At 48.4% G+C, this 16,523-nt stretch overlaps 1 protein-coding gene across 2 annotated transcripts in view; it reads right to left on the bottom strand.

Moving 5' to 3' along the window:
• The window catches only part of LOC113971028 (gamma-aminobutyric acid receptor subunit beta-4), a 70,695-nt gene that overhangs the window by 34,557 nt on the left and 19,615 nt on the right, over positions 1-16,523 (bottom strand). For both annotated transcript variants that reach the window (XM_027690538.1, XM_027690539.1), the window contains exon 3: positions 9,948-10,015. In XM_027690538.1, coding sequence (XP_027546339.1) covers positions 9,948-10,015 — 68 coding nt within the window. The remainder of the gene's footprint in view (positions 1-9,947; positions 10,016-16,523) is intronic.

A 16,523-nucleotide genomic window follows, 5' to 3' on the forward strand; every position in this document is an offset into this window, starting at 1 on the left:
CTGACTGGAGAACCTTTCTGGATCTCCAAACAGCTCAGCAGATCCTCTTCCTTTTACCATCCCTTTTCCTTGAATGTTCCTTTTTCTCTGTAGCCTAGCAACTCAGCACAGACTCAGAATATTAACAACTCCTGTCCCCACACATGATCTTCTCCAGAGGCCTGAAAAATGTGATAGCAGAAAGGCTGAGAGGGGTAGGAGCAAACACGAGCGATGTGGGGAACGTGCAGAGAGCCTCTACCAGCATTCAGAAGCAGCAAAGCCATTCAGCTGTCATATCTGCCACCTTCACTTAACATGTACATAACATATAGAGCTATATATAGCCCCACTTATTTACATATTCAAATAGCAACACGACACGCACGCACTCGTATTTGGATTTAGGTTCTATATTGAGGCACTGCCACTCTTGTGCAGATACATCCTCTGTTGCTAGATGCTTTAAATGTATATGTGACAGGATGTCAGAAGGTCAGATTCTCAAGGTCTAATTTGGTTTTCAATCAAATCTGATGAAGCTTTCACTTGGGGGAAGATAGTTTAGCATTCTGCAGTAATCCTCTCCAGTGCTGCAACGTTGCTGTTGGAACAGGTGGCAGTTTGGAACATTGCTCTCAAATACAGCCAGCTTTTTATTACATTTATATATAAATACATATATAAGGCTGTGGGTGTTCTACCCATGTAAAAACCTGAATAAAAACTCAAGCAGGAAAAAAAAAAAAAAGGAATTTATCCTGGGTAAAGTTTTCTGCAGCAGCAATTCTAACTACTACAGGAATGCCAGGGTGCAAGCTGAAGTGGTTCATACCACCACCATACAACACTGACATGTTCAGATCTAAAGATAACTTGGCTGATACAGGAACAGATGGAGCACTGCAATACATAGCAGTGTTCAGCTGAAAGCATGCTGCAAACTGTAGAGCCACAGATCCTCATCCTCCCCAACACAACTCCTCTCCTGCTGTGGGGTGGAGTCACCTCCGAAATGCAGAGTGAACTCGGGCCTCTTCAGGGGGAGCACCGGAACATTTCTCATCTGGGAAATTGCCGAGTGAGCAAAACATGTGAACTGTGTCTCTGAGCACTGGAGCAGGGTTGACTCAGCCTCCCGAGGCTGGAACGTGCACTGGAGGACTTGCAGAGCTGCTCCTCAGGGATAACAGCACCCTGGAAGGATGCACGGGGGGGGATCAGCTGTGACAAGAGTTGCCACTGCAGTTTATTCACACTGCAAACCCCAAGGTCTAGGCCAGGAACCAGCCAGTTTACCCAACAGCTTTCCTATAACCAGGAATTCCCAGTTATGCAGACAAAGGGCCTCCTGGCAAACTCACCCATTAAGATACCAGGCAAATGTTGGAAGATCCCTAGGAAGAAACAAGCACAGTAGGATAGAAAGCTCCAGGGGCAAGAGAGAGTGGCCCTAGTCCAGCAGTTCACAGGCTTTCTTCAACTGAGAGCTTGCTTCAGGAAGGTTTATACAGTTCACCACCTACTCATGGCAACATCACACCATTCAGGCAACAAAAATATTTCATTCAAGGACATCGTTAATGTTGAAAACACCAGAGTCCTTCAGCACAAGCATAGGAACCCCCTTTTTGGGGAAGGGATAAAGCTGTCCCCTCTCACACAAGGACAACCCCAGGCTGTGTGGTGGAAGAACTGCTGCTTTACCAAGCAGCACATGCACACAGTCCTTGAGACCTCTGTCTCAGAAGGAATTCCTGGGGCTTTGTGCAGATCCAAGCTTCCAGCTGGCCCCGGCATTTGAAGAGCCTGGATGGTGATCTTTGCCTTGTTTCTTAGCAACTGGACTCTAAGTAGTAGTGATTTTACTGTCGCTGCAGTCAAGCAACATGAGGACCAAGGGCAGAGGGAGGTTCTTGTCACGGGAACGGGATAACTTGTGAAATATTATGGAAGGCAGGCAAGATTTTTGCCCTCTACAAGTTGCCATAAATGCAGTAAATATTGACATATGAGTCACACTGACCTATTTTCTAGCTTTTAAGCCAGGACAATCTCTTTGCAACTGATTTCAGAACCAATGAATGGGGAGTACTTCAGGCTCCTTCAAGAGCTTGCTTTATTCTTAATTATTCTATATGCCAGAACCCTACCCTCTTGTGGAATATCCATCCCTGGTTTTTGGGCAGAAAGAAGATCACTGCTTGCTTAAACTTGAGCATCCAACACCACCACGCTGCAGAGCACCCCTGAAGCCAGATACTTTAGTTATCCTCACTCACTACCTTAGTCCAAGGGATTTTTCAGCACAGCCAGTGGGAATTCTGTTGAAGAAAAGCATAATGCGATGTGAGCAGATAAGTCAAGAATCAGATGTGGGTAAGACAATACCAGTGCTGGTGAAAGTCACCCTAAGCCTCAGCAGCCACAGGATGTCACCACTGCAAGGACAGAAACACCAGCCACAGATGGCAGGTGAGATGGGTCCCTGGTATCTGCTTTGTTGCCAAGGTGTTCCTGGGAGCTCAGCAGATTTCTACCCTTGCCATCTATCTAGATGAGCCACAGAGCAGGCTGTTGTAACTCCTGCCTGCAAAAGAGACCACCTCAAAGCTGGCACGTCCACAATGGTTTGGAGGTTACTCTCCACCCTGCCACAACCATCTTTTATTCCTCCAAATATCCCTCTAGCAGAAGGAAAAACCATCAGGATGCTGCTGCTTCCCTTCAGCTTCCCAAGTGGTTGTGTGTCTCTGCCCAAGCTGCTTCCTGTTGCTGGAGGAGAAGGGACATGAGGAAGTCCCCAAAGTGCCTGGGTGTGATTGATGGCAGTGGGCACAGTTTGCCTCCCCTGGGAACTCCTCCCCTCGGGAAAAGGCTGTTTCACATGTACAAAAGGGTCACTGTTTGATTTCCCAAACACCCAACGCACTGCAGCCCCACACCCCAGGCCCTGCAGTGACAAGAGCTGTGCGACCCCAGTTGTGCTGGAGCAAGAGGAAGGCACAGATCCTTGTCAGCTCTGGAGAACCCTTCCATCCCAACTGCCTGCTGCAACACCTCAGTTCAGATCACAGCACACAGAAGCCACTTGTGCATGGAAAAAAAGCACATAAACCCTACCTGTCCATGCCAGCAGGGATCCCTCACCCTAAGTCAGAGTTCTGCCATTCTTCCCATGCCACATTGCAGGATGAGCTGACCTGATCAGACCAAGACTCTCAGAATCATGGAATCATTAGGGTTGGAAAAGACCTCCAAGGTTATCAAGTCCATCCTTTGACTGAATACCACCAAGCCCACTAAACCACATCAAGTGTCACATCTGCTCACTTTTTGAACACTTTCCAGGGGTGGTGACTTTCCCCCTTCCCTGAGGAGCCTGTGCCAATGCTTAACCCTTCTTGCAGTGAACAAATTTTTCCCAGTATCCAACCTGAATCCTTCTCCAACAGCAAAGCCCCTCAGCATCCTCTGCCACCTGCAACACCACCATCCCAGGAGCCTCCAGCAATCCAGCAGGACTGCAGGCCTGCCAGTGCACCACCTTTAGCTCAGCACCAAAGCTGTCCCCTAGTTTTTCCCATATTTTGGAAGTCCTCAGTAGTCAGCAGCCTTGAACACCAAGGTGTAATGTACAGACACACACACACTGAATTTAGATACCTCAGTGTCCCAGAGCTGGGGATACCTGAGGCTACAGAGAAACATTAACAGCACTGGAGTGTCATGTCATACCTGTGTCTCATAGCATATTACTCCAGAAACCTCTAACTGTAGGATTTAAATGCTTTAACCTTTGCTTTTTTAAACATTTTGATACCTAGGGAAATAGAGACTAGGAAATATCTGTATGTCATTTCTCCATTGAAGAGAGAGAGCAACAAAGCAGAACATTTTCAGTTAAGAGTAAGAAAAATGTTGATATATTTGAAGATAATAGACAGTAGTAAAAAGTACAGTATAATAGTAAAAATTTTTTCTTTAACATTTCGGTTTTTAAAGCTCAAGACATCTATAACAATGGAGAATCCTTTTCAAGGGCATATTGTTGCAGAGTTGTTCTGTCCCTTATCACAGGTGTACAGAGGGTCTGATGAGGGTCCTCAAAGGCCACTCCCAAAGCTGCATCAGCCCCAAAGACACCAGGGTTTTACACACTCAATTTTACTGTCAGGACAGTTCCAGAATGGATTGGACATCACGCATCCAGATCAGAGATTCCCCATACATATACATTTTTCTGCATTTCCCTTCCCCTTTCCTGAAAGGGTCCAAAGGTCAAGAGCTCTGACCTGGAGAATGTCCAGACCAAAAGGCTGCTGTGCATCAAAGACAGCCCCTTCTCTGGAGTCCAGCCTTTCAAGCCACCTCCTTTCATCAACTGTCCAGCACACAGCAGAGTCAAACACATCTATTACTGTGCATGGGTTACACTGAAATTGAGATTCAACTAGTCCATGCATATATTCCTGTGACAACAGAACTGCCAAACCTGCTCAGGACAGATTCCACTACTATGTCTACTTCAAGCATGCCCAATAGATGGAAAATTTGATGTAGCGAGAAGAGTGATGCCCCACTGATGATGACATAACGTGATGTAGGATGAACAGTCCTGCTCAAAAACACCCTTACACAAATCCTGATCCACTTCCTTTTGGGTTAAAAGCCAATTTTAAACCCTTGCAGCTCATTGCTGTCTCGGGGCATGCTTTACATCTCTCTTGAACAGGGAAAACTGCCAAAGCAGACAGCTTGTTTTTCAAGCAAGCTTCGAGAAGTTGGGCAATAACAGAGATGATGCTTCCTGCCATAACCTCCAAGAGCTCGAGTGCAGTGTGCCACTGTGAGAGCAGTCACTCCAGTGAGACAGCAGTGTGGCACCTGGGCACACAGGGCTTGGGAGCAGGAGGCCACGAGCCACTGGCACAGGCTGCCCAGAGAAGCTGTGGCTGCCCAAGGCCAGGTTGGATGGGGCTTGGAGCAACCTGGGATAGTGAAAGGTGTCCCTACCCATGGCAGGGGGGTTGGAATGAGATGATCCTTAGTGTCCCTTCCAACCCAAACCATCCTGGCTCCATGAAGCAAAGCATCAAGGTCAGCTTTGCTGAGCATCCTGCACCACCCTCCAACCCACCCTCACTGCAGGCTGTGCCCCAGCAGAAGGTGTTGGCAATCCCACAGGCACCATTCCTTTCACACATATATTCCTGCAAACATTTCTATCTGGAAGCCTTGCTTCTTACACCAGGCCCTCTACAACAATCCTCTTGTAACTTTTCAACTTGTCACCGGGTTTATAAAACTTTAAAGGCAGTGCTATAACAAACTGAAATGATGTTATTGCAGATGTAGGAGAGCATCTTGGGATGAATAAATTATAGGAGGCACAAAGAAATCATGACTATAATGGCTGGATGCTCTGAGCTGTCTACGGTGTGCAGACACACAGGAGGGAGCAGGTTCAGGACTGCACAGATCATAGGGCAGGAAAATTGAAGCGTTATGAAGGGTAACCATCTCTTATTTCAAATGCATACAAAACTTCTGGTAGTTTTCCTCACTGAAATAGTTCATTAATGCTTCAAGGGAGTCTGAACTGTCTGGTACTAGAAAAATATGTCCCCAAAGATTGCCCAGAGAGAGAAAAGGCTACAGTTGGAAGCATTATCCTCTAGTCCCACCACACAGAAATATACAGCACACCCTGAAAAGGCCAGTCCTCAGCTGAAAGGACATGCAGGAGTGGGGGAGGACTCTTTCTGAAGCCATTGGCACTAGACAGCATCAGAGTTGGATGGTCAGAGCAAGCTGGTTGAGCCAGACCATAAAGGTGATAGTGACTTTGGGCAGCTTTCAGGCCAGGCAGCACAAGGACAGACACCTGCCCAGCCTCAGAGTGCCCTTTGTTCTCCTGGGTCAGCAGCACTGACAGACTCCTCAGTGACTTGGGCACCATATTAAGAGATTTGAATGTATCCCTGCCCAAGCACCACTAGACACCAACAAGCATCTATAAGTACCTGCATGCAGTTCCTTGCTTATGGCAATTCAACCACCTGCAGCAAAACAGCATTTACCAGCTCACCTGAAAGGAGTTAATGAGGAGATACCACCCTTCTGTTCTTTACAGGTCATCAGAGCTACTGAACAGCAGTATGAAGACGTTCCTCCTTTCAGCCTGTCTTTAAATCCCCAAACTTGCAAATTTGCACTGGATATGAAAAGACTCCAGCTAGGCCTTTCATCTCCGTGGATCAGCACTTCCCGGAGGGTCTGCCAGTCAAATGTGCCCTCCCCAATACCTATTTGGCCTGGCCCCTGGCATCCTTTCCCAGACATTTCAATTGATGTCACTGATCTTGGCTCAGCAAATAATCCTTCTAATCACTGACAAGAACAGAGGCTGCAGCTCAGTGTTGCTCAGCCAAGCTAAGAGGAGTACACAGTAATAAAGCATTTACTCTAGAAAATAAGCTTGAAAACATGACTGACCACACACAGGCAGCAGCTGCAGAGGGCAAGAAGGTGACTTTTTTTTTAATTAAGGACTGTAGTTTTGGTCCTTCATCACTGGGAGATGGTTACAAATCCAGCCCTGTCCCTGTGAGCATCCTGCATCCTGGCATGGTTCCTTTTCCAAGCTGGACCATGGCACAGTATCTGGGCATGGCCTTCAAGGGGGTGGAGGTGAACCAGCTTTGGGTGTCAGAAAACACATGGCATTTACAGGCAGCTGCAAAGCATTTTGTGTGTCAGAGTGTCTGGGAACATCCATCATGAAGACACAACCGTGTCTGCTTTTCCAGAGAGCCCTGTAACCTCCGGGATTGAAACGTCACCACATCATCATTTTGGGAACACGGTTCCCATGGGAGGGAAGGCAAGGAGTGCTCCTTCGACCATGGATGGAGCTGTATGCCTCCACAGCACCACATCCAGCTGGACTCCTATGGAAAACAACATTTGGAAATGTGCAATGGCTGGTCACTGACAGCACTTGTCCCCCACCACCACGCAGCCAACAGGCGCCAAGAGTCCCAGGGAAAGGCCTGGGAGAGCCAGGGGCTCTCCTCTGCCTGCCCAGTCCCAGCACCATTGTTCCCAGAAGGATGTCTGAGGATTAATTAATTATCCTACAAGGGGCAGTAAGTAGTAACACTCCTTGTGGAACAATAGAAGCTATTTGGTTGCCATGGCAACCCGGCTTCACTTGTGTGCCTTTAATTTATTCATTGCACAGTCCCTTTCCCAAGCACACACGATGCCAAAAAAAATGCCTTGTTTTTCTTGCCAGTATCCGTGTCCAGAGCAGGGGTAAAACACAGCCCTTTCCCCGGGGCATCTGTCATACAGAAGAATGATGCACATAAAACCCCTTCAGCCTGGAAACTCACATCACATGAGAACTCTTCTGCTCCCTAAATGTCCGTTCTTTAAGATGGTTTTGATTTTTAACCCCTTTTTGAAGCTGCCTCACCATGGTGCTTATGGATCTTGATCTGAGTAAGTTCTCTCACATACAGCCAACCCTTGTCTCCCACCCCTTCCCCCTATATATGTAGGAAGGATGGGCAGGAGATTATTCTTGTCAAGTCAAACAGAGAGCCAGGAGGGATAATCAAGAGCCCAGAAGTGACATCCCCTCACAGCACCCATAGGAGCATGGCATGGACAGTGCCTGGTGCCACCACCATCAGAACACTCAGTGTCCATCACTGTGTTGTTCCACTTCTGCAAGGTCCAGAGCAGCGTGGGGGTGAAGATCTATACCAGGAGATCTCTCTGTGCATCACACAGAGGTGTTTTTGTTGTTGCTGCTGCTCCTCCCCAGCCCTGAGCTGTTCCGTGGCAGAGGGAAGCAGGTGGGCGCTGGAGAGGGGAGAGCATCACGTTCACATGGCAAGGGCTGGAAAGCACAGCTGGGTGAATGGCTGCTGGGCTAGGACACAGCATGCCTGGCCACAACTGCTCACAGCACCTGCAGGACAAAGCACTCCACCAGCCCTTATAGTCCATGGCCAAATCTCCAGCAGCAGGTTCATCCTACATCAGCCTCTGCAGTGCCCAGCTACCCGCACAGAACCATAGAATGGTTTGGGATGGAAGGGACCTTAGAGATCATCTCATTCCAACCCCCTGCCATGGACAGGGACACCTTTTACCAGATCAGGTTGCTTAGAACTTCATCCAGACTGGTCTTGAACACTCCCTAGGATCAAGCAGCCACAGCTTCTCTGGGCTACCTGTGGTGTGCCAGGGCCTCACCACCCTCACAGCAAAGAATTTTTCCTAATATCTAATCCAAACCTACTCTCTTTTAGTTTGAATCCATTCCCCCTTATCCTGTCACTCCATGCTCTTGTAAATAGTCTCCCTCCATCTTTATTGTGGGCTCCCTTCAGGAACTGGAAAGTCACCCCTAAAAGGGTTCTTTTTTCCAGGCTGAACAAACCCAGTTCTCTCAGCCTTTCCCCATAACAGAGGTGCTCCATCCCTCTAATCATCTTGGTGGCCTCCTCTGGACTTGCTCCAACAGGTTGATGTCCTCCCTGTGCTGAGGATGGACCTTCTCAGGTCTACAGGGACGGTTGTTGCAGGTAAGCTGAGAATCAAATCTCTCCTAGTTATGTTTATGCAAGGTGGGGTCTTAAGCTGCATGTCCAGCCCCCAAAACATTCATGCTGGCTCTAGCAAGGAGGGTGACAGCTGGTCCACCACATAAGAACACTCAGGTCCAAGCTGAGACTGGGGGAGGAGATGACTCAAAGTTGAGTTCTGGCCTGACAGGCAAGATAGATGGAACTAGGTTAAGCCATCTGGCTCTAAGTTAAGCCTAACCTCAAGCTCTACCCAATGCAATGGAGACACAGCTCTGTACCTGAATCTAGGGCCCTACACCCTGCCCAGTGCCACCATCCCTTGGACTGAGGTGCAACATGTCATGCAGATAATTGGGGTAATGAGGGGATGGTCACAGAGAGTTGGGAGAAGAAACTGTTCCAAACAGGAACCTGAAGGCTCATGGTTTGCTCTTCACCCTGGGTTGCAGTAACTTATGCATTCAGGGTTTTCAAGCAGTTTAGGAACAAAAACAACTGGTCAGATTGTCTCTCCTCCCCTCCGTGCAACAGCAGCATAGCTGGTGGGCAAGGGAAGCAGGGCAGGAGAGTCCAGAAACAGATAAACAGGACAGGAGCCTTGGGAGACCAAGGTTTTAATTGACTTGAATGGCAAGAGCTCTAAACTGGCCCAGGATTCTCCTGCATGGCTCAGGAACTGAGGAATGGGACAGCTGCTGCCAAGAGGTTCCCACCAGCCTTCCACTCCACTCAGCCTCCGGGAAAGGAGAGGAGTTTGGAGGAAAAGCCTCTGGACAGGAGGGAGAAAGGCAAGTTTAGGCAGTGACAGCACAATTCCTGTCCTCTGCTGGGTGCTAAGAGCTTCTGAGAGACAGACAGCACAATCCTGGATGTGTACCCAAACCAGACCAAAGTAATCTACAAATTTAATCCAAACTATTTCCATCTGAGCAGGTATTTTTGTTCTCAGTGGCACAAAAAGCTCCAGTCTATCAATGCCACCACATCTCCATTAGATGCCTCTCTTTCCAGCACAGATCTGCCAGGAAATCCCAAATTACCACCAGCAAACACAAAAAAGCCACCATTTCTCAACTTGGCAGGGACAGGCTGGCCATAAAGCCACCTCTGTGTCAACCAAAACACACAATTCACATCTACTCTTTTAAGGTGTAAGCATTCCTGAAGAGGTGGCTGTGCAACCAGCACAGAACCTAAGGGATAACAATTGCTCTGGAGAAGATGCCACTAGCTCTAGAGGTGCCAGCAGATATCCAGATGGCTCCAAGGAGCCACTGCCTTGGAAGGAAATTTCAACCAGAAAATGGAAGATCAGTCTGTCAGGCTTTTTTTTTTTTTTCCTTTCTTTCTTTCCAAACTCACCATGTTGACTTCAGAGATCTGGTCAATGCTGGAGATGTGGATGCTCATTCCCACTGTGACAGGGTTACCTGAAAAACAAACAGACTGGTTCAGGACCACATTCAACCCCTCCCCTCTCATCTGCAATAAAAGAATTGCCTAGAAATGCGTAGTATGATTTTTAAGCAGCCCCACATTCCCTGAGTATCATGGACTTCAAGTTGCATGCGCCCAAATGATTAGATTTCTCTAACTCTCAGACTTACAGATTCACTCCTAGGAGTAGTGCAACCTAAGCCTGATTCTTTAATTCCTGGAAGTTAATTACCCCCCAGTAATACAATTATCTCTGCTTATTCCAAATAATGCCTTCAGAGACCATCAGTAGGCTCCTCATGGGCTTGCATAAGGTGTTACTGATTGACCACACAAAGAACACAGCAACCAAACCCATGGAATCTCTGGGCAGGGAAGATACTCCAGCTCACTGCTCTATCACTCTGTCAGCTCTGAGTGCTCTGTCTGAAAATCCCACGAGAATTTTAACACCCAAGGTATCAGCAAGTACAGGAAACGGATCCATGAAGTGAAAAAACAGGATTTGTGTAGTGGCGTTGCAGAGCAGAGCTCAGATTAGGCAACAGATTCCCCATTTCACCATGGGCATCAGGGTATGTGTCACCCCACATCCTCCTGCCTGCAGCCACAGAGCTGTGGCAGACATCTGTGCACAAGTTTCCTGGGAAAATCAGATATTCTGTTACCCAGTGACCAAGCTACCCACACACCACAATCAGTGCCCCTGGCTGTCACATGCCAGAGGAGCTGGTGGAGAAAAACCACAGCAGGGCAGTCCCAGACAGCCCCAGTGCCTTCTCCTGCCCAAGTTCAGCAAGGGTGTATTACTACATCCCACAAACCCATGAAGTCAGGGCAGAAACAAGCCATTTCAGCCAATTCCTCCAGGACTGTGGGCATCCCAGCTTGATCCAGACTCACACCTAGTTCTACCTGAGCCCTCTGACCAGCAGCTCCCACAACCAGGCAACAGGACGGCCCTTTCAGTGGGATTTAAGCCACATAAAACAATCTGCAGGGAGATACACATCCACTACCCCAAAACCAGCAAGAAGCCTCCTGTAGCTGGAGATGGGGTTTCTGGGTGCTATCCCTCTCCTGCCAGGCCCACAGCTCCAAAGGCAGAGCACAAACCCAATCCCACCACAAGAAAAGCCCCTCTCCTCACATATGCAAGGTGGAAAGGGATCCCTTGCAATGCATTACTAGAAAGGGAACATCAAGCAGTTGTGCCACTCAAGGTATTATATTAACTCTTCCATGGACTCATTAATAGATCTAAGCACTGAAATATTTACAGATAATCATGAGGTGGCTTAGAAAGTAATTAGGAGACTGGGGGGAGAGGGAAGAACCACACAACTGGAAATGAAGTGATTTTTTAATTACGTGTTACCAGAAGTAGGGAAGCAGTGTCATTAGGGGTGCCTTGTGATTGGGTGTGCTCTTCACCGAGACCCTCCGCTGCAAATTAAGCAGCATTATCCTTTAATGGAATATGAACAACACTGAAAACATCAGAATCAACAACTGTAATTAGGCCCTGCTATGCAAATCTCCTTAAAGAGGCAGCGCTCTCCTCCAGCACGCCCCGGCTCTGCCAGGGCTGCCCGAGGCAGGGGGGCTCAGGAGACCTCGTGGAGCCTCTGAAGATCCCCACATGGATCCCACACTCCCAGGCACATCTTTGCTGTACTTCCACCTTCATCTTGCACAGGGGAACCAGGTGGGAAAACAACCAGGAGTCACAGCAGGGAGAGAGGATTCTCCTGCACCTTCCTTTGCGCCAGAGGCTGACAGGGGCACGGCAAAGCTTTTAAGGAAGTCTCACTTTGATAGTTTGCCTTTTTTTTGCTGAAATCAGGGCCTTGTGATAGAAGCCATAGCAGGAGGAGGAAGTCATGGCTGCCCTGAGGATCTTGCAGACTAATTAGTTACAAGAGGAGAATCAGGGCCGTGCTCAGGGCTGCAGCAGAGGAGGGGAGAAGCCAGATCCCCACTCCAGACTCTTTCTGCCACGCAGTGTTGCTCCCTCCAAGAGCTGCCCCGCTGCCTGCTCGCCTTGCAGTGTGTCCCCAGCAGTGCTTGTGTCACTGTGGCTGTGCATCCCCTCCTTCCTCCAGTGCAAAAAGTGGTTCTTCCCCCTCTGCTGTCCCCGAGCCCCACTGAATCCAGCAGGCTGGGTGGTTATAGCAGGGGAGCACTGACAGTGGGGATATACAAATATTTGTCAAACCCAGAGTCTATCCAATCTATTCTATCTGTCTAGACATTTGTGCTGTGTTCATCACCATGGTATCTGAGTGCCTGAGGTCATGCAGTGACTCAGTGGCAGAGCCATGGATAAGCTCCAGACCCTCCTACTCCCAGCTCCAAGAGGAAGGCTGGAGTGGAGAGATCAGCCCTGCTGCCCCCCTCCAGTCCGGCCTGGGCTGTACGCAGCTCCCATGGAGAGTCAGCAATGCTCCTCTTGGCACTGCCAAGTCCTCTCCATCCCATCTATCACAGAAGTGAGAGCCTCCACTGCCCACCTGCAACCCCTGGAACATGTGCCCAGCAACCCACAGGCTTCTGAGTGTGACTGTCATACAAACACCCCAAAGATGAAGGCAGGAGAACTCCTGCCTTTACCAGACCTTAGCTTGATCACTGGGAAGCCATTTCACCTTCTCCATCCCTGTTGTGAAGACTGGTTTGCAGACAGGGATTCAAGAGCATGAACACAGCCACCAGAAAAAGCTTGTCCTGACTCCCACTGCAGCCCAGTGGAAAACCAGACCGGCTGGTGGCCAACATTCAGGCTTTAAGTAGTACACAAAATAAACAAAGGACATCAATTCTGCCAATGCTAATAGCTTCAGGCAAGAGGGATACAAAAGTAGGGTATTTGAAATATGGGATAACGTCATCTATAAACTTGCCCAAGAAGGAAGAACTCTGCATTTGTGGATCTGAGACGAGGCAAAAGAAGTAAACCTGATATTAAAGGCCAACGTTTTTATCTGTGCCTTGCCAAAGGGTGCAAAGAACTAGACCTTCTGCCCTCAAAGCAAAAGAAAGGATTTGTAGGCAGGATCACGAGTGAGGGAATGTGAGAAATTCTGCCACTTTTACAGTGAACAGCACCCTCCCATGTCCCCATTTCTCACCACCACTGGAGAAATCACCAACACTTTGTCCCAAAAGTAGTTTGATGCCTGTGAATAATGTACTGGAGAAGTTGGAAGCTAAGCAGACAAAGGAGTTATAATAAAACCTGTCCTTTTTCTGCCACTGATACTTGTCAAATACAAAACCAGCCAAGGTAGAGAACAAGTTGTGCCAATATGCAATATTTTCCCAGCAACCAGTTATTACTTTCACATTTTATTTGATAATGCATAAAAGCCCCAGAACCTGGAGTCATGTTGCTACAGCAGTAATTCTGATGGCACAACTGCAGAGGAAAGGTGTGTTTCCAAGCCTGTGTCTGCCTGCACTACAGCCAGAGGTGAGGGCAGCCTGGATCAGGACATCTTTTCCAGATCTCAGCCTGGGATCTCACCTGCAGAGTGCACTGAAGCACAGAATTCACTGTAATAGGGGGATGGTTACTCAGGCAACTGCCCTGAACTCAGGTCCAAGCTGCCTCCTCTTCACTCCTACCCAAAAAAGCTACATTAGAGCAAGCTTGGGTTCCTTTGCCATCAGGTCTCCAACTGCAATACAGACACAGCCAAAAAGACTCCAAACCAGTGGGCAGATGAACAGAAGTCACTTTATGATCCACTGAAGCCACACCTTTATGAACTACAGTCAGTGTTTTAGAGAGCCTGGTTCCTGCACTTGTGACCACACGAATTTGGCAATGCTGGCAGAGCCAAGGCACTTGCTAAGGAACAGGGATCAGCCTTAAAATTACCCTTTAGTCTAAACTACAGCAACAAAGGCAGTAACAGGGTGTCAGAAATTTCACAGCTCCCCTGAATAGTATCTTCCTGCATTTCACTGCATTGAAGACTTTCCTAAATATCCAAACCAAGTCTTCTCTGCAGTTTAAATGTAGTTGAGTCTCATCATTTCCCCCCCACACTCGGTGATAGTGAAAGAATAAATCAATCATCCTTCCTTAACAACAGCTTTTATGTACTGAGAAACCATGACATCCCCCTCCCTCCCCCACCAATGCTGTCTTGTCTAGATTAAATGCACCTGATTTCTTCACCCTCTCCTCAGAGGTCATGTTTTCTAAAGCTCTGACAATTAGTGCTGCTCTCCTCTGGCCTTTTGCCAATTTGCCTACATCTCTATTTTAAAGCCTGGTATCCAGAAACCAGCCAGTGAAGCAAAGATCACATGTCACCAGCACAGACAAAAGAAAAAGCAACCTCCCCCTGTAGAATCCTCCTAAAACCGCAGAAGCTTCTCCAAACCCGCCGCACCCATCCTGGGAGCTGCTCCCTTTGTGTAGGAGGTTAGAGATGGTGAAGGGGCAGCTGAGCTCTTGCCATTAGAGTGCATCACACATGCAGGAGGAGGGAGTACAGCCCTGTCTCTTTTGGACAAGAGGAAAAATTATTCGAGACAGCTTTGTGCATGAGCCTCAGCGTTCCCTGCTTGCACCCTGCCTGTGGCATCACCAGTCCCTGAGATCCCTGCAGCAGCAGGGAAGCTGCTTTAAGGTCTTCTGCTGAGTAAACAAAGCTAACCAGAGGGAAATTAGAGGCTTCAGTTACTAAACCTACATATAGAACAGGTCTGTGCCTTACCCTGCAATGGTAAATGCCCACAGGCATAAAGAATCCATCCATGCAAAATCCTGTTCCTCAATCCCAACCCTCCAGAAGCTGAAGGACAGCAATGGCACTAGAGCCCCAAAACAGCAAGTGCCAGATAAGGTTGCCCTGCACTCTTCTGCACTCACAGGGTGAGAGGCATGAAGGAGGCCAGGTCAGCTGACATGAGGAGCTGCAGGCACTGCAGGGCCTTACTTGCATTTCCAATGATCCCCCCCACCAAACAGGACCAGCTGTCAGGACATTCTCAGGCTCGCCAAAGGCACACAGTCTGCAATTCCACTCCCAGGAGTTCTCCCATTTAGCCTCATCCCCACATTCCTTAACGATGGAGGAACGTTCAGGATCCACTCGCTCCTCCTGCGGAAAACGGTTTGCCCACGTTGCTGCCTCTGCTTTGTTCACAGCACTGGACCCCGGGGCACCCTGGCTTTGTGTTTACAGCTTAAAACCACGACCCACGTCACTGCTACGTGCAGCCAGGAGTTGGTTACACAAGGGCTGACAGACGTGGTTAGTTGGGAGGCGAGAGCTCGCAGGTAATCGGAGGTGCAGGAGGCGGCACATCCAGCACGAGGCTCGGCACTGGCTCAGGAACCGCTGCCTGGACCTAAACACACCATCTCTGCATAAATCCCCCCCAAAACACATACCCTTGAACCATTTCCAGCTGATAGACTAATTGGTCCTGTGCCACAGTTGTTTTAAACCCACCCAAAAGATAACTCAGAGGCCAATCTACTGTCGGGACACTTGGGTTTACCACACCCCGGCACAGGGGGAATGGAAGCGCTCCTGGGGTTTCAGCAGACAGGAGGATTCTAAGAGGAGTTCACAAGTTGCTGTCTGCATAATAGCTGTGCTCACAGATCTCAGGACTGAAGCTCTGCCACAGCAGTAAGAGAACATCTAAAAGATGCCATCCCAGCAGGCTACACGAGCCAAAACACAAAGAAGTTTCCCAACACTGATTTTCCTGTTCCTTTCCTTTCATTTTAGCTTATGTACAGCATCAAGCACAAACTCAGCTTAGTGTTAACATTGCTTGAGGAGCAAGAAAAGTTGACCATGTATCATGAAAGCAGAAATGTTCTGGGAACCACTTTCATGCAGCATCTCTGATTTGCAGTGACATCTAGAAGCACTGAGTTCAGCAGGGTCCCTTAAGAACCTACTTAAACTTTTCCAGTAAAATCTAGCTTTAAATACCCATTTAACACTTTCCAATCCTTTTCCCACTTATTTTTTTTTCCACTCTTATTTCCATGATTCTCTGCCCCAGCCACAGCTGTGCCCTTCTCTTGCCAGGCTCAGCACAACAGCCAGAAACATCAAACACATTTGGAGGCTGTTATTGAAGCTCTACCCTTACCCTCAGCAAGTCACCCCATGGCTTCTCTTGGATTTAAAAGAGCAAAGCACACCATGGCATTACAATTTTGGGCAGAGAGAGAGGTGGTCTCATGGCAAATCAGCAAATACGTTGCCTTCCCATCTGTGGTGGAACAGGGTGTATGAGGGAATTGCCACTGCTGAGGAATCTCCTCCACATGAAGGATGGACAGTATTTTGGAGCTGAAAGGCAGGGTCCTGGTCTCCAGGGTTGTCAATGCCTGCTCCTTCCCCATGGACCCATTGTTCTGTAGGGGCAGGACGGGCATCTACCATCACTAGTTCTCATGGAGACTGCAGCCAGTCTCCAAATAGGTCTTAGCAAAAAGCAGTTTCTTCAGCATGACAGGTT

The sequence above is a fragment of the Neopelma chrysocephalum genome, unplaced genomic scaffold (genome assembly GCF_003984885.1).
Source record: "Neopelma chrysocephalum unplaced genomic scaffold, ASM398488v2 Primary Assembly neopelma1_81, whole genome shotgun sequence".
Taxonomy (NCBI): Eukaryota; Metazoa; Chordata; class Aves; order Passeriformes; family Pipridae; genus Neopelma; species Neopelma chrysocephalum.